At 39.9% G+C, this 18,442-nt stretch overlaps 2 protein-coding genes across 2 annotated transcripts in view; both read left to right on the forward strand.

Annotated features, from left to right (window-relative positions):
* The first annotated feature begins 3,772 nt into the window (after positions 1-3,772).
* copb1 (COPI coat complex subunit beta 1) lies at positions 3,773-12,221 on the forward strand. Its single transcript, XM_005724313.1, has 22 exons — positions 3,773-3,939; positions 5,389-5,541; positions 5,950-6,179; positions 6,343-6,512; positions 6,594-6,708; positions 6,825-6,917; positions 7,016-7,153; positions 7,294-7,413; positions 7,627-7,734; positions 7,851-7,997; positions 8,127-8,272; positions 8,431-8,527; positions 8,612-8,772; positions 8,878-8,998; positions 9,097-9,324; positions 9,805-9,984; positions 10,302-10,446; positions 10,554-10,673; positions 10,799-10,944; positions 11,106-11,195; positions 11,480-11,635; positions 11,971-12,221. Exons 2-22 carry the CDS (start codon positions 5,451-5,453, stop codon positions 12,028-12,030), a joined length of 2,862 nt encoding a protein of 953 aa, XP_005724370.1. The 5' UTR covers positions 3,773-3,939; positions 5,389-5,450; the 3' UTR covers positions 12,031-12,221.
* A 2,643-nt stretch (positions 12,222-14,864) lies between these two features.
* rras2 (RAS related 2) overlaps positions 14,865-18,442 on the forward strand; it is a 29,538-nt gene continuing 25,960 nt past the window's right edge. Inside the window, exon 1 of the mRNA XM_005724314.1 lies at positions 14,865-15,437. Within this exon, the coding sequence (XP_005724371.1) occupies positions 15,336-15,437 (102 nt within the window). The 5' untranslated portion in view covers positions 14,865-15,335. The remainder of the gene's footprint in view (positions 15,438-18,442) is intronic.

The following is an 18,442-nucleotide window of genomic DNA, read 5'->3' on the forward strand; positions in this document are numbered from 1 at the left end:
TTTAAGGGGCACTCGGACCATTTTTAACATTTATTATGTATTTATTTATTTTATTTTTTACAAATTACACAGCGTTTGTTAAAACATTTTTTTTGATCTTGAACATTTAAATCATTATGATTTATGTGTGATTTAAGTACTCCCTTAATTTTTTATTTATTTATTTATTTAGCTGTGGATACATCCACTCTCAATCAAGCGTTTGCTGTGGAGGAATTTTGGCTCACTTTTATTTGTAGGATTGTTATAATTCAGCCACACTGGAGGGTTTTCAAGTATGAATGGTCTGTTTAAGGTCATGCCAAAGCATCCTGATTAGATTGGAGTCTAGACTTTGACCTAGTCACTCCTAAAGAAAAAAAAATCCCCAAAGTGCTGGGGATCATCGAAATGTTTTTTGGGAAGTGTGAGACAAGCCTTTGTGTTCTTTTTGCTCAACAGTGGTTTTCCCCTTGGAGCTCTCCCACAGATGCCATTTTTGCACAGCCTCTTTCTTACTTTCTTACTCTGACCTTAACTGAGGCAAGCGAGGCCTGCAGTTCTTTAGATGTTCTTCTGGGTTCTTTGACATTAGTCAGTGTTCCAGACTGATATCAGAACAAGGGCAAATAAATTTTTCACCATAATTTTGCACAGTAAATTTCTCCTTTACTGCATGGTGAATAAAGTCAAAACAGGTTAAAATCCTAACTGCAAATTCCAAAGTGCAGCTTATACAAGTGTACTTTATTTCACTGTATATATTTTAAATAATGTCTGATTTAAACTACAAGTGATGAAAACAGATCTATATTCATATGTAGATTCTTAAAAATTACAAAAATCTGCTGAATGTAGATTTTTAAAAAATGTTATTTTAATGTTATTTTTTATGTTATTACAATTGTAAGTCTCACTAGGGACAAGGATTGCTGGTATTTATAAAAGATTAGGTCTTAAAAACCTTTCACGTTTTAATTCAACTGTTTTAGCATTTGTTACAAAACCATACTGATGGTTGTTTTTTGTAGCCAGCTTGTGAGCTTTGTTGTTTCTTTTTAGCTGATGATAGGCTTAGACATCTCTTTGAGTTAAAAAAAAAAATGACTTCCTGGTTCGAGCGAGCTGTGGTTAAATTACTATTACTGTGTAGAGATCACCTGCACTGAACTGCACAGAAGGCATTTCCCCATTTTCATTAATATGTCAAATGTGCAAAGAATGGCAGAAACCAAGAAATTGGCCTTTAAAAAACTCCTTTCCACTGCTAAGCATTGCTGAAGTCCCATGAATTAAACTGACAGTCTCAGGTTACCTTAATCATGCAGAAGAAAGTATGTTGACGCCATAACAGACTATTCTTAGAGCTGCTATTTCTGTCATTTTTCCACCGACACAGTAGAAAATCACATTTCATTAATAATATTAATAATGACTGCAGTTTCCTTTAGTCAGTCACAGAGCCCTTAAAGTGTTTCCCCTTAAAATGAAGGCATTTGTAATGTAGCCCTGATTGGTTACATCTTTGTCTCTGCAGCGGAGCTCAGTGGAAGGGCAAGGTGCAGACAGAGTTTGTTTAATTTAATAAACTGTGCTTTGCATGAAAATACACACAAGCAAAATGAATGAAAGTCAGCGCTTATACTGGCAACTACGATTATGTGAAATATAAGTAACAATGACCTTTTATATTCCTTCTTAAGCTAATCTGAATGGTCTGGCACAATATGACGTTACTGCCCCAAAAGTAAGCATGCCCGTTGAACAGGATATGTGTTAAATGCCAATCCTATGATTACTTATCATTTCCAAAAGGCTCATCATCCATCTGTATGAAGCAAACATGTATTTTGTTCCCTGGCTGGCAGGGCTCTTTGTGATAAGTGTACTTTGCTCTTAACTTGAGCCATAAATCTTCTTTATCAGCTTCAGTTTGAATTAGCGCAATAAACGGGTCTGTGGAAGTGGGAATTAATCAGTGTTGGGATCAATTTTGCCTACTGTGGCGTCTACAACAGATAGTTTGCAAAACAGCGTTGTGAAAGCCTGATATGACAATTTAATTCAATTCAATTATATTCATATAGTGCTAAATCACAACAATAGTTGTCTCAAGGCATTTTATAATGTAAGGTAAAGGGCTTAGACAATACAGAGGAAACAGAGAAAACTCCAACAATCAGATGACCGCCTATGAGCAAGTGCTTTGGCAACAGTGGGAAGGAAAAACTCCCTTTTAAATGAAAGAAACCTCCAGCAGAACCAGGCTGATGATGGATAGGCAGCCATCTGCCATACTGGTTGGGGGTGAGGGGAGGAAGACAGCATAAAGACATGCTGTGGAAGAGAGCCAGAGATAAATAATAAGTGGTGTATAAACACATAGAACCTGACACCTCAAAAAGTAACAATAACAGTGCCACATTACTGTACATGGGAGCATTATTCTTTTACTGGGCGTTATTCTGCCATAAACCTACTGACCAAATAACTGCTGTTTAACAGACTTTTAATGGGACTTGTCTATTCACCATCTGTGCGTATAAAATCACTTTCAGTCATGGAAATTATTAATAATTAAATAATTAAGTATTCAGATTTTTAAAAATATATCCTAATAGTCTCTTTGCTTTGGTGCTGTTGGCCATTGATTGATGCATGACTGAAAAGTGATAATAATGGGTGGATGGAAGATTCTGAGGCACTCATATGATTCACTCAAGTCTCTGCCCATCCAATGTGTTACTAAAGTAAACACTAAAACCTTCCACTGGAGGGTGCTGCATACTGTTATTGTTAAGGTACTCGTGTTTTAATTCGGGGTCCATCCATACACGCATTATCTATGCCTGAGCAGCTCTTGTAGGTGTAGTGTGTAGGTGGTTTATCAAGGTGAGATTAGGCAGACTTCAGCAGGTGGGTATTACTATTAAAAAACACATATGTTTTTGAAAGGAGACCTGTAGATACCCAAAGTCTCAATTAGCATGTCTATCAAAGCCATCATCATCACTTTTTCTTTTTTTTCTTTTTAACCAAATTTTTAGTTAGCTTTCCAAGTTGACAAAATAATTGTAATTTTTTAAAAAAAATCTAAACTATAGTTTTTATTTTTTTAAATTCGTTGACCATTCTACTGTCAAAAAATATTTATCCCCAAAATGCTAACTTTAATAATTTGATTTTAAGTATGTGTTCCGCGTAATTTCTTACATAACTGTAAAATGTAAAATATAAAATTTAATGGAATATGGTCTAATTAAATGTACTTGATTGGTATGCATTCAGTTTATACCCGTTACTTTTTTCTTAATGATTCATTATTTGGATACATAAACTGTTGATTTTATATATTTCATTTGCATTTCACTCAACATTATTGCTTCATGTTTATGAGGGCAAGAATTATTTATTCATTGTGTTGTTTTAGTTCAATTTTAGTTAACTATAATGCCTTACTTACTTACAAAACAGCTTAAAAAAGTAAACGTATCTCAACCATAGAAACAAGGTGACAGACAACATACATAACAATATATTCATTTAAAGTTGGCAGTATAAGATTAACGGCCTTTCTCGTGTTATTGTTAAGCAGAAAGAGAGGACCAGCTTGTTAGATTTTCTTTTTGTTTACTGATTTATTTTATTTTATTTTATTTTATTTTATTTTATTTTATTTTATTTTATTTTATTTTATTTTATTTTATTTTATTTTATTTTATTTTATTTTATTTTTTCATTTTTTTGCGTTTGTGTTGCACAGGCGTTCGGTTTGAGCCTTGTGGCGCACGGTAGCAGTGATGTGGCTCTCGGTAAAGTAATCTTCCACGTCACTAGGAAGTAGTGCAGAGCCGAGGGAGTGAGAGCTCGCCTGCGGGAGCTTTTGAGAAATTTTACAGATGTAAATATCTCAAACTGCACATCGAAGGTCACCTGGGAGGATAATAGTCCTGCAGATAGGTAGGTTTTGGGACTTATTTTTAACCAACATGAGTGACATTTGTTTCGCTGTCTGGTGGTAACTCATAAGCTCGTTAGCTAACGTTACTGTCCTCCATTTCATTGCTAACCAAAGCAAAAGCTAAACTCCTGTCAGCTAATTTTTGATAGTCAGCAGTTGGTTCTGTGTTTTAACCTAGAAAAACCAGCTTTGGGGACAACTAACTAATAAAAATGAGCAAACCCTTGCTATTTTAGCATTTTTGTCTTTACGCATGTAACGCCATTTAACCTGTTAGAAAGCTTATTAGCTGCGTGTCACTATTTTTTGACTTGTTAGCTTATGCTGTTTTGTGATGAAGGCAACCAAGATTTTCCGTAAAAAGCAGCTGAAAACTTTGATCTGACTTTAATTTTGAGAAGTAATTGTCGTTTTCAGGTTTAATCCAGACGTAGACTGAACACCAATCACCTGGTTCTCCAGGTATCAGCTAGTAGTATGTTTTGCAATTCAGTTGTAGCTCTATAGCTAAATTCTAAAGCAACAGAAGTTAGCACAAAGTGCTTTACTGACACACTCATTTGTAATACAGGTCTCCTAGAACCCAACTAAAAACACGGAACTCACAAAAACAGACGGCAAAATAAAACTGCAGTTAAGGAGAAGCGAGAAACTAAGAATAAAAACATAATTAGATTTCATTATTGGTAAAAACATCCACACACGCACAAAAAGCAATGGAAAACATTTGCAATACGTTTGGCCAAATCATGATGAACTCTACTAAAAGCAGCTGAAATTGGGTATACCTTAGAGGTTCTTGTCCGGGAAGCCAGACTGCTTCATCGACTAGGGGCAATAACGATGGTCCAGTCACCTTAAGTTTTTAGGTGAGAAGATGGCACTTTGAGCAGTTGTTGGGAGGATGACCTCAATGACTTGAAGGCAAAATATCACAGATTTAAAAGATTTCGATATATAGTGCAACCAAATCCACAGAGGGCCTTAAGAATGTGTAATATAAGTTTAACATTTATCCAAAACTGTACCCAGTGCAGCTGAGCTATTAAGGGAGTGGACTGATGTGCTGTAGTTTCTGAATATCTACAAGAGAAATTCTAGGACAACTTTATCCTACCACAGATTACCAGGGAAATGCTATTTGGAAACAGAAAAAAATGTGTACAAAAAGGCAACAACTTGATCTGACTAACTCAAACTACCACAGCTTTTATTTCAGATATAGATCAATTATAAGTATAGGACTTTATCAAATTGTGTGTATAAAATCTATGTGCTTTTATCTTGTGTGGAAACATGTTGATGATCATAGTTAGCATAAACAAAGAGGAAGAACTGGCAAACGTATTCCATGAGATTAGGTTAGTTTTGACTTCACTGAGATTTTTTCACCAGTGTAAATGTTTTCTCCATCACTGACGAAATCTGTTCTTTTTCTGTTTTCATAGGTATTATCCAGTGAGCAACATACATTTGGATTCTTCTAATCTGATACAAGCACAGCAGCAAAATGACGGCTGCAGAGAACGTTTGTTACACTCTGATCAATGTTGCCTCGGACTCAGAGCCCCCTTCTGAAGTCAGCCTAAAGGCAGATCTAGGTAACCATTTGCTGTAAAGTTTAATAACTTACCTCAATATACAGTACAAAGGGGAAAATAGCCTTTCTCCACTTTTTTCTACATCTTAATGCATTTGTGATGTATGAGTGTTATTTTTATAGGCCATTATATAATGTCTGGTTTAGGGGAAAAACAGTTCAAATCTTTTTTTATAGATTAATTTTGATTCAAAGAAGCATTGTTGATGTATGATATCAAGCTTTGATCAGGATTGGTTTAACTTTTTTTGCATTAACGTGCAAATAAGTCAGTGTCCTTTGGGGGGTAAAACCTCACAACGTCCTTTGAGAGTTTTTGGTGAAGTTTAGTATCAGATGAATTTAATTCGATGAAGACTAGTTTAAATAATAACTGATTGCTATGCTAAATATAATAATCTTTCTTTAGAAAAGGGAGAGATCAAGGCCAAAACTGAAGCCTTGAAGAAGGTCATCATCATGATCTTGAATGGCGAGAAGTTGCCGGGACTGCTGATGACTATAATCCGTTTTGTGCTGCCGCTTCAAGACCACACCATCAAGAAGCTGCTGCTGGTTTTCTGGGAGATTGTTCCCAAAACAACTCCTGATGGCAAACTCCTTCAGGAGATGATCCTGGTCTGTGATGCCTACAGGAAGGTAATCTAAGTGATATACTATCAGCTGCTATAAACAGTGCATTTTTAAATATACACATCAGGTTACACTATTTATTACAGCATAACTATAGCAATGGGGGAAAACTAAAGGTTAAAAAAAATCAGTTCAGCAATTCTAATTTTAAATATTTCTTCTATTTCAGGACCTGCAGCATCCCAATGAGTTCATCCGTGGCTCCACTCTGCGTTTCCTGTGCAAGCTGAAGGAGTCTGAGTTGCTTGAGCCTCTCATGCCAGCGATCCGGGCCTGCCTGGAGCACCGCCACAGTTATGTGCGCCGTAACGCTGTCCTGGCCATTTACACAATCTACAGGTACTAGCTGCTAAATATTCTAAAGTATAAATTTTGAACTGTATTCATCATGAACAACAACCAGCTCTGTTTGTTTTGTAGGAACTTTGAACATCTCATCCCAGATGCTCCAGAGCTGATCCATGATTTCCTGGTCAATGAGAAAGATGCCAGCTGTAAGAGAAATGCTTTCATGATGCTGATTCATGCAGACCAGGTCTGTAGCATATTGTCTGTTCTTTTCTTACTGTTTCTACTTTTACTTTTAGTCATACAGTAAATATGCCAAAGGTCGATCTCACACCTTGTCATTCATGCATTTATATGTTGCAGGATCGAGCTCTGGACTACCTCAGCACATGTATTGACCAAGTTCACACTTTTGGAGACATCCTCCAGCTGGTTATTGTGGAGCTGATTTACAAAGTGAGTCACAGCTTGTGGTGGTCATATCTAAACCTTTTAGCACAATGGATGATTTCACATCCAAGTTCTTGTTGTTTTTCTTTTTTCCCCTCTGTTAGGTTTGCCATGCTAACCCTTCTGAGCGTGCCCGTTTTATCCGTTGCATTTACAACCTGCTGCAGTCTTCCAGCCCGGCGGTTAAGTATGAGGCTGCTGGCACCCTTGTAACACTCTCCAGCGCTCCCACAGCCATTAAGGTACGTCATCAGTGTTTCAGTGGTTGTGTGTATGTCTTGTATCATTTATACAGTGCTTTATACATTGTATTACGTTTAGATAGATTGGTATCTTTGCTTTATTAAAGCCTGTATGCATTCTGTGCTTTGTTGGACTCTAGGCTGCTGCCCAGTGCTACATTGATTTGATCATCAAGGAGAGCGACAATAATGTGAAACTGATCGTTCTTGATCGTCTCATCGAACTGAAGGAGCATCCCACTCATGAGCGTGTGCTCCAGGTACGTCTCATAATGGCTTTTATTCGTTTTTCTAGCACTTAAGAAATAAAGTTGTTAGTGGCTCTTTCACTACAGAAACCATAAAAGGAAATGAATGGTACCCAAAATAAGTCTTTTTGAGATCATAAAATTTATTAGAAAATATACAAAAATTGTTATGTGTCAGTACCAACTGTGTTAAAAATTGGGTCTCACTAATACGTTTTCATTCAGGACCTTGTGATGGACATCCTGCGTGTTCTAAGCACTCCTGACCTGGAAGTCAGAAAGAAGACCTTACAGCTGGCGCTGGACCTTGTTTCATCCCGTAATGTAGAAGAGGTCTGTTGACATTTGCAGCTTTTGTGTATTTTTGTTGTTGCTTTTTTTGTTTTTGCATTGACACCTAGAAAAACTGGAATACAGTGTTAAAGTAGTGACTTCTGTCTGGCTGCTAGTTGGTGATTGTTTTGAAGAAAGAGGTGATCAAAACAAACAACGTAACAGAGCATGAAGACACTGATAAGTACAGGCAGCTCTTGGTGCGCACCCTCCACTCGTGTAGCGTGCGTTTTCCTGACATGGCAGCCAATGTCATACCTGTGGTGAGTTTCCTCTTATTTCCTTTTAAGATTCTCGTGATATCTTTAGATTTCTAAATATACATTTTTATCATAAATGGTCTTTAAAATAAAACATTTTCTAAACATTTTCTATATGTTGATGTTTTACAGCTGATGGAATTCTTGAGTGACACTAATGAGGCAGCTGCTGCCGATGTGCTGGAGTTTGTGCGGGAAGCCATTCAGAGGTTTGACAACTTGAGACCCCTGATCATCGAGAAGATGCTGGAAGTCTTTCATGCCATCAGAACTGTCAAGTAAGTAATCCTGATGAGTCTAAAGAGCAGATGAAAGTCAATTCGTGGTTAAGAAACCATTGTATAGGCTGTGCTTGCTAAAGGGAAGTCACTACTTACTCTTTGATTGTGTAGCACTGTGATTGTTTATAAACTTCATCACAATTGTCCTGTTTCAGGATTTACAGGGGGGCACTGTGGATCTTAGGAGAATACTGCAGCACCAAGGAAGACATCCAGAGTGTGATGACAGAAGTTCGCAGGTCCTTGGGAGAGGTATGTTTGTTCATTGTTGTCAGAATTACAAGTAACGCACGCTATTTTGATTAAAACGTTTATAATTGTCTCTCCCCGGGACAGATCCCAATTGTGGAGAATGAGATTAAGAAGGAGACCGGTGAGGTGAAGCCAGAAGATGAAGTAAGCGCAGCTCCAGCTCAGAAACTTGTGACAGAAATGGGCACTTATGTGACACAGAGTGCCCTCAGCTCCTCCAGGCCTTCAAAGAAGGAGGAAGATAGGTAAACACTGGACATCATGGAGGAAAAGCATTTTGCTAACACTGTATACCCTTCATTGTGCTGAATTTTCCATCCACCTCGCTCATTAAGAATTTGTTGTTCCAGACCTCCACTCAGAGGCTTCCTAATGGATGGAGACTTCTATGTGGCAGCTTCTTTGGCCACAACGCTGACCAAAGTAGCTTTGCGCTATGTTGCTCTTGTTCAAGATAAAAAGAAGCAAAATGTAAGTTATTCTTCCTTCATTTCAATAAAAGCACTTTTAATAATTTGCCCTACCTTTGCTTCTTCTGACCCCTGCTGTCTTGGTGCCCCCCCTTGCAGTCTTTTGTTGCAGAGGCCATGTTGATCATGGTCACTGTGCTGCACCTGGGTAAGTGCTCTCTGCCCAAGAAGCCAATTACAGACGACGATGTGGATCGCATCTCACTGTGCCTGAAGGTCCTGTCAGAGTGTTCACCACTTATGAATGACATTTTCAACAAGGAGTGTCGCAGATCCCTGTCACACATGCTGGCTGTCAGGCTGGAGGAAGAGAAGCTGTCACAGAAGGTAATGAAAGTTGACCTAAAACTCACCAACCTCGTTACACAGAAAATGAGCAAATTTTTGGTGCCAAATTTAATACGAAACCTGTGATATGTTTATAAGCCAACTTTTGTTTTCAAGAGCCTGCACCCTGATAGGTCTAAGGAGGAGTGTAGTAATATCACACCCCTAGATGATCATTTAAACCTGATGTGTATACACATAAGACTTTTGGGACTGATGGAAAACTTTTTTTTTATAGTGCACCAGTTTCTCTTGACAGCAGCATTGTCTCTGTCTTTCCAGTTTCTCTTAGTTCTGCACAATAACATCTGTTTTTATTCTCTTTCTGTTGAACAACTGTTTCTTATGTCTTTTTTGTAACTTGCTATGCTGTGTTATTTTCACTATACTAGACTACATTATAGATACTTTTGTTGTTGTTCCATTGGGGTTGTTATTTCCTCCAAAAATAACCACATGTGTTTCTTCTTCTGACTACAGAAAGAGTCTGAGAAACGCAATGTAACGGTCCAGGCCGACGATCCAATATCCTTCATGCAGCTCACGGCCAAAAATGAGATGACTTCCAAGGAGGACCAGTTCCAGCTCAGCCTGCTGGCTGCTATGGGCAACACTCAGAGGAAGGAGGCTGCCGATCCTCTGGCATCGAAACTCAACAAGGTGCACCATACTTAACCCCTAAAAGCCTTTCCATAAAAGGAAACTGGAAATTAATGTGAGAGATAATGTTGGAGTAGTGCTTTTGAACAGAAAAAGAGGGAAAGGGACTGATTATTGCTGTTTGCGTGCATTTCAAGTTTACGGCTTAGTCTAACTTATTTATTTATTGGCAACATGGCAGCAACCGCTGCTGAAGCCCTTCTTGTGCACATGCTTTGCTTTTAATAGGTTATTAAAAGATAATAAACTAGTGTTTAGGGAGTGCTTGTACTAGGTTGTTTATTAATCATTAAATGAATGCATTTTGTCCAACTTAGGTGACCCAGCTGACGGGCTTCTCAGATCCAGTCTATGCTGAAGCCTACGTTCATGTAAACCAGTATGACATTGTGCTGGATGTGCTGGTGGTCAATCAGACCAGTGATACTCTTCAGAACTGCACACTTGAGCTGGCCACTTTAGGTTAGTGTAGTTTTTTCAACTTCTGTGAAAATATGTTTTTTGTCTCTCATTTAAGCTGTACACATTTGGGTTTCTACTATAATGTAATTCAACTTTCTGTCCTGCAGGCGATCTTAAGTTGGTTGAGAAGCCTTCACCTTTAACTCTGGCACCTCATGATTTTGCTAACATCAAGGCCAATGTGAAGGTGGCATCTACAGAGAATGGCATTATATTTGGAAACATCGGTGAAAGAATTTTTGACTATTTTTAGCATCACATCTCAAGTCACACCTTTTTTTTTTTCTTTCTTTTTTTTCTCTAAATGCATTTTTTAAATTAATTGTGGGGATGTCTGGATTCTTCTTTTCAGTCTACGATGTGTCAGGAGCTGCTAGCGACAGAAACTGCGTTGTCCTCAGCGACATCCATATTGACATCATGGACTACATCCAGCCAGCCTCCTGCACTGATGCAGAATTCAGACAGATGTGGGCAGAGTTTGAGTGGGAAAACAAGGTAAACTTAAGGGGTTAAAACACATTCCTGAAAGCTGACTCGTTTTGCAAAAAGTGGGACATGTTAAAAGTTCTCTCTCTCTCTCTTTTTAAAAAAAAAATGGGTTTAGTTGATGCACATTCAACTAACACTGAGCACTGATTGTCCTTTCTTTATTGTAGGTGACAGTGAACACCAACATCACTGAGCTGAACGAGTATCTCCAGCATATCCTCAAGTCCACCAACATGAAGTGTTTGACTCCTGAAAAGGTTGGTATGAGAACATTTTGTAAACCACAGACTAAGGAAAGTAAACAACCTTTTAAATCTTGGCAGCTTTCCCAAATACAAATAACAAGGGTAATTAAAATTTTTGGCACCAGTGCACATCGGAAAGAATCATTAGCGGCCGTATAGCAGGATAGTTTCTTGTGCTGACTATATAAAGAATATATGTAAACATAAGACATGCCAGTGCTTCCTTATAAGATGAATGTGCAGATACTGTGATGTTGTTTGTTGTTCTTAACCAACGTTCTTCTCTCATAAACAAGGCTCTGTCTGGCTTCTGTGGCTTCATGGCGGCCAACCTTTATGCTCGTTCTATCTTTGGAGAAGATGCCCTGGCTAATGTCAGCATTGAGAAGCCTTTCCACCTGGGGCCCGATGCACCTGTCAATGGACACATACGCATTAGAGCTAAAAGTCAGGTAGGTCACAGCTGCCACACCGTGAACTCTTAAGAATCTGAGAGGTAAAGGCTAGGTGGACTTTATTTCCCCTCAGTAAAGCAATGCATCCATTTGTAAAAATATCACATGACTGATTTGATTTGAAATAATTGATCAGTTCTGCAAGTATTTGCACAATGACACAGTTTTTGCCTCTCTAAAGTACCCCAAGTGTGGACTTTCATCCTTAAATGCACGCATTTAACAAAAAATTTGCATTTATTAATCTCCAAATGCTGATGGATTTCACTGTATTTTAGATATGCTAATATGTAGCATGTGTCGCAGCTAACCCTCTTTCCTTTGTTCCACAGGGGATGGCCCTGAGTCTGGGTGACAAGATCAACCTCTCCCAAAAAAAGGCAAATGTCTGAAACAGCTGCTGTTCTGTGTCACCTAACTTACTGTTTGATCATCGTCATAGCAGATATGAACTATTATATGGTCAGTTACTTCTGTGCTCTATATTTTTTAACATCACCTCTTTCTGAAAACTACATCTCAGCAATGTGCTTTCGCTGTCCTGTTTCATTTTCAATAAATGTATTGAAATAATGTCCAAAAGATGCTCTGTGGTGTTTTCATTGAGTTAAGAGCCTTTTTTTCTTATTAAAACCTCATTATTTTTATTTTTATTTTCAAAATAGTGCAATTTACAAATGAAACTTAAGACAGTATATGCAAAAGATAGGGAATTCCAGTTCAATTCAGTAAGAAAAGGGTAAAAAAAATTCTCTAGTACCTCCCAGAACCACTAAGGTTCATATTGAATTTGATATTCTTAAAGGCATAAGACGGAAAAACATCCAAACTAAAACAATGATCTTTAAATAAGTGTGTACCCTTTTTATAGGGTCAGTATAAGGCTTCCTGGGGTGACTGTTGATGAGATTTGGTGCTTTATAAATAAAATTGAATTGAATTTTGGAGATGGCAGGGAGGAGCAGTGGTTAGTAATAGGTTTGAATCAGCTGGCTGGAGCCTTTCATTGTAAAGATTCTAAATTGGGCATAGGTGTGAGTGTGACCGGTTGTCTGCTTGTCCCTGTGTTATCCCTGTGACAGATTAGCAACCTGTGCAGGGTGCACCCCACCCACTGTGACAGCTGGGAGCATCTCCAGCACAACGGTAACCCAGAAATGTAGTTGGACTGTATGCCTTCTTTTGGAAAATATGGAAAGTTGTGCTGTACCTGCCTTAATGTGCATGACAGTAGATGTTTAGTAATAATCTTTAAAGCAGCTGTTACAATTACCTAAAGGACGTTGTGCCCCAAAGTGAAGAGAGTGTCTAGCTTGTGATGGTAGCTCTGGGATCTAATTAGAATTCCTCAGATTCCTTCCACAATATCTCCCACAGTGGGGTAACTGATTGGAATTTGTACCGCCAGTACCTCTAAACTGACGACATCACCTTGAAAATGTCTGTCTACATGCATAACCTGGGCAAGAACATAAATTCTTTTAACCTCAGGTAATATATTGCCAAGATTTGAATTGAACTCTGAGCCATCTGCAAGTTTCACTGTCAGCGTGATAATGAGATGGAGATAGATTAGTGCTGGCACAGGCCTCCATATTCCACTCGCCCTCCAGTTTATTATTTATGAGTAAAGGGATATTTCTGGCAGTAGGCCAGATTAAAGGGTCACCACCCCAGTCATACATTTACAGTATCTGTAAAAATCTCCCCCCAGGGTTTTTAGATAAAGGCTGAAAGGTGGCGTTGAGGTCAGACCTTCAACTGTGAAAATAAACAGCCAACTCCAACTGCCGTGTGCACAGCACAGACTGTCTGGTTCGGGTATAATTATTATGAGAATCACAGCTACACCTTCTAACACAAGGCATGGCTTTGGCATTGTGCTTTTGGGTGATTTTGTTGCTTTGCCACATCAATATGTAGACACAAAGTGTTCATGTTAAACACAGGATCACTGTCACAATTCCTCCAAATTTTAAGAAGGTTTGGGTGATATAATATTTTGTATTATATTTTAAAACCACTTGGGTACGGCTGAAACTTTGATAGCACTCACCATGTAAACCATTTGGAGGGAGTCTTGATGCATGCTCAATCATCCAGGAAAGTAAATCTCCAAAAGTTGATTCTGTTCATCTGGACGTAGCGTTTTCAGTGGGAGAAACGTTTCGTAACTCATCCAGGTGACTTCTTCAGTCTCAGCTGACTGCAGGTTTCCCCAATCTTGTAAACAGTACATTTGTATAATGACTTCAGTGGGCTAGTTTCAGTCATTATGCAAAAGTACTGTTTATAAGATTTGGGGAAACCTGCAGTCAGCTGAGACTGAAGAAGTCACCTGGATGAGTTACGAAACGTTTCTCCCACAAAACGCTACGTCCAGATGAACAGAATCAACTTTTGGAGATTTGGAGGGAGTTTTTTTTAAGGCCCCGCGTTTTCTCTTTTCTGACACCGGGTGGCGCCACGGGTCCCAAAGCCATGTGGCGTTTTATGTTTTGTTGTTGTTGTTGTTTTAATGCAGTTAAACATTGGATTTAGCACGAAGTGAGACACGATTTACGCGCTGACAACACAAGTAGGGACTTTTGCGCAATGAAATAAAAGGTTGTAATTTAGACGAACTGGTATGAGTCCGTTTCAACAAGGGAAAAAACAAAAAGAAAACACAAATCACAGTCCACCACTTTCAATTTCCACCTGCGTGATGAGTTATGACGCCGCATATAAAGTGCACACATGTGCGCATTTTATAGTAATTTGCGGGGCAGCAGCAGGCGTGTGTGCAGCGTGCAGAAATACTCCTGCAAACATCACTTTTACTGAGCCTCCGTTTGCTTTATCTGTCCACAAAACCTATTTTCCCCCACTGTGCTGGAAAAGGTTTTTTTTTTTTTAAAATAATTGAATATTAAAATAAGTGATTTTTTTCTAATTAAATCTATCTAAAATTGGATGTAGCGCACAGCACAAATAAAATGTTTAAATCCGACTAAGCTGTGGAAATATTGTAGATAACATATCAAGAAACGTCAACCTGAGGTTTTTTTTTTTTACAGTTTTTATTTTTTTTATTCATTGGACTGAAAAGTAAAGAAACTAGTAACTTCCAGCATGTTTAAACCATATTTACGTTGCGACGACGACGGCCACGGGGCGCGTTATCGCTGCGTAATTGGCTGTAATTACAGCGAGCAGACAGCGCAGAGCCATTTGAGGACAGGAATGTGACTGCAGGGTGCATGATATTAGTGTCAGGGCAGAGCTGCAGAGTGGGTTGAGGTCTACTTGCGTCGGTGTGCGTGCGTGCGTGTGTGCAGGAGGGTGTTGAAGCAGTTTGCAGACTGCCTCTAGAAACAGCCCCTAGCGTCAGACATCAGTATTAGCCTGGCTGATTACTCTTAACTATCGGATCAGCATCTTGAACGGTGCAGTGTTGGCGAGCCCGAAACGCGGTCAGGCGTATGGACAGGCGGTGGTAGCTCCGATCGGGATCCCTCTTCGTTTACATCCCTACAACTAAATAAAAAAGAAAGGGGGGCTGCTGCACAGGCGAGACTGTTTCGGCACGTAGCTGGCCTCTGTATCTGCGTTCCGGTGCCTCCAACTACGAGGGCCTCTTCAGTTTACAGGGGGAAAAGTGGGTGTTTGCTGCTTCACTGGTGTTTCGGCAGCGGCAGCGGCGGCGGTGTCCTCGATGGCAGGCTGGAAGGACGGCTCGGTGCAGGAGAAGTATCGCCTGGTTGTGGTCGGAGGAGGTGGCGTCGGGAAATCAGCCCTGACTATCCAGTTTATTCAGGTCAGTAGCGGTAAACCTTGCAGTTGAAGCGAATGTAAGCCTCGCTCTGATTTCCACGCTCGCCCGAAAAAACACGGCCAAACAAGGAGGGAGAGGCCGGACACGGGTTCCGTCCGTAAACGGACACCGGGGTCTGTTTTTCCTCACTACTTTGCCGAGGCCTGCGACTGTCGGACGGATGGGGAGGTTTTAGTGCGAGATATGGAGAATTAAACGTCTGTCACTTTAACGCGACGATTTCCGAGAGGACCACTTCCACTTTGCAGTTTGTACAGCCGCTAGTCATAAGAGAAAGGAAAGTGGGTCTTTGGAGCTTAAAGAGTTGTCCTATTTTCTTGTACCTAAGTTTCCCTACAAAGTAAAGCAGATTTAGAGTTCGTGCTAAGTTGTTAGAAGTCCTGTGATTTTCTTTGAGAGGGGGTGCACTGGCCCACCAAGCCACACAATGTAATACTTCAAATAGAAGGATGCAAAAGCTGTACAACGTTGGTACATTGGTGTCTCTCTGTGTCACTCTCAAGAGGAAAAAGTGCGTTTGAGTTCTTTTTAAGTGCCACCAAAACGGATCCTCCAGATCTCACTGGAAATATGTGAACTAGACAGAGAAAATCCGTTCAGGTTGGGTGACTGTAAAGTAAGCAGCAGCTGCACAAAATGTCCAGTGAGAGATGATTAACTTTTGTGCTCTGATGCAGAGTCTCACCAGGTCTGCTGGTTAACCTCGTTTCAAGCTGAAACCAAAGGCAAGCAAGCGCACTAATATAGATAATCTATAGAAATGAAAGGTTGCTTCCACCACTCCTTATCAGTTTTACAGCAACCTGCTTGAAGAAAACTTGCTGGGTGTCACATATAAAAGGCGTGTAAACAGTTTACCTCCCTGTAATGCCTGGTTGCATTCCAGCACAGTGCAGACACTGCTCTGACCTTCCAGGCTTTCATAATCGCCATTTAGGAGAGGGCCCAAACACGCGCACACACACACACACACACACACACACACACACACACACACACACACACACACACACACACACACTGTAAGAAAGAGATGACATTCTTTGCCCTTTGCCTTGTGTGTGTGTGTGTCCCCACCATGGTGTCACTGTGTTACTGATGCTTGCTCTGGATTGCAGGAGACAAGACAGGCAGGCAGCTGTGTGTCTCCACACTGACAGACAATAGTTGGGGGGGTGGATTGTGAAGCTTGTGAGCAAATGTGTGTGTTGGGTGGGTGGGGGAGAGTTGTATCCTAATGAGGGTTCAAAAAGCTCATTAACTGCATACCAAGTAGGAAGGGATCAGATAGACCTGAACTGGGTGGAAACACTTGAGATGTTATGGTAACACCACTGGAATAACGCTGATAATGTCATTGTGAATTTTCTCATTTGTAGTTTGGCTTGTCATATGTAATAATCGTTTAAAACGTGCTTCATATATGCACAAGGTGGGCCTGGATTTAGTAATAAAGTTTTCTCTAAGGTCTCACAGACTCATTTTCAAATCAGCTAACTGACTGCTGACTGAGGATTTTGCTTGGATGTCCCCTTTTCAGTTAATCACCGTGTGTGTTTTTCTTACTGCCGGCTTGCATGTCTTGTGCCGTGATGGTGATAGAAATAGTAGGGTTAGGGGAGAACTGACAAACTCTTCAGAGGTTTCAAGAAGTCGCCTGCTGTGCTGTGTTGGGGTGGACCTGACAGCTGGTTGTGAAGTCGAGGCGATACTCAGAACTATGCTGAGTGTTGTGAGTTTGAGGGTGTGTGTGTGTGTGGTGGTGGGGTGGGGGTGGAGGGGTCGGAGGGTGTCTGAGTCAGCCTGGATGGGTTAATGGTCACGGACCATGTGGAATTTGGCCCTTTGGCAGAGGAAGTCCCTCTACTGCTGCTCTTAGGGCCTCCTAGTTCTGTATGGAAAAACATGACCTGCTTCCTGAATCACTGGAATTCTGTGCACGTGTGCGTTTGTGTGTGTGTGTGTGTGTGTGTGTGTTAGTTGTCACTTTGACTAGCACTAATTTTAGTTTTATGTGTTTTACCAAAAACCTAAAATACTCGATGAAGTGACTGCAAGTGTCTCAAGTCTCAATATATCCCAAATACCCTTCTTTGGTTAGATTTCTCTTTAGCAAACGCTCTTTTTCCACTAATAGATTTTTCCTACATTGCTCATTAATGTGCTTTTAATCACCTTCATGGTATGAAATATTGCTCATAGTTTTAGCCTCAGCTGCTGGTGAAACAGGTTAACGTCATTTATTATCTTGTCAGTAACCCTCTGAGGTCAGAGTCGTCATCAGTGACAACTCCAACCCTAACCCTGACCCACATCCTGTACTATCAGAACTTGTTGTTCTACGGTTTCAAAAAAACAATTGTTCCCTCAAGTGTTTGGAATTGGGGAACAAAAAAAAAAGTTTGGATTTCTTTAGAAAAGTGCGGTGGGTTATGGTTAGGATTGGGGGTCATGACAGATTAAGACTGTGACTAGAAGATCTACTTCTAATAAACCAGTAACAATGAGATATTTATGGTATTTTGTTATCTACTTCCATTGGATCCATATATTTAGATCATCCTCTTGTGGCATCACAGTTTAGAATTTTGTTTGTGTGCTGAAATGTTTATCGTTATTGTTCGTGTGTTGGGGTGGCTGTGGGTGACCACAATGCACCAGCACAGTAGGCATTTTTAAAAGCACTTCGTCAATGTGGCCAATCATCTGATGTCAGCTTTTATATTTATTCCGCGAGCACATTTTAATCACTTGCTAGTCCTAAGGTGTATTAGCTAATGTTGATCTTGAGGTTCCCGAGCAGCTCAAATAAAAGACTTTTTGGGGAGTCAGAACATGAAAGATGATGTCGCTAGCAATAACAAAGAGTGGCAGGTCCCTGGCTGCTGGCCACCCTAATGCCAAGCATTAGACTCAAGTTGAAATAGCGTTAGGATGACATAACATTGAGTCATCTGACAAAAGTTGTTGAACACTGCGTGTTGTTT

The sequence above is a fragment of the Pundamilia nyererei genome, unplaced genomic scaffold, assembly GCF_000239375.1.
Source record: "Pundamilia nyererei isolate P.nyererei 1_Seehausen unplaced genomic scaffold, PunNye1.0 scaffold00011, whole genome shotgun sequence".
Taxonomy (NCBI): domain Eukaryota; kingdom Metazoa; phylum Chordata; class Actinopteri; order Cichliformes; family Cichlidae; genus Pundamilia; species Pundamilia nyererei.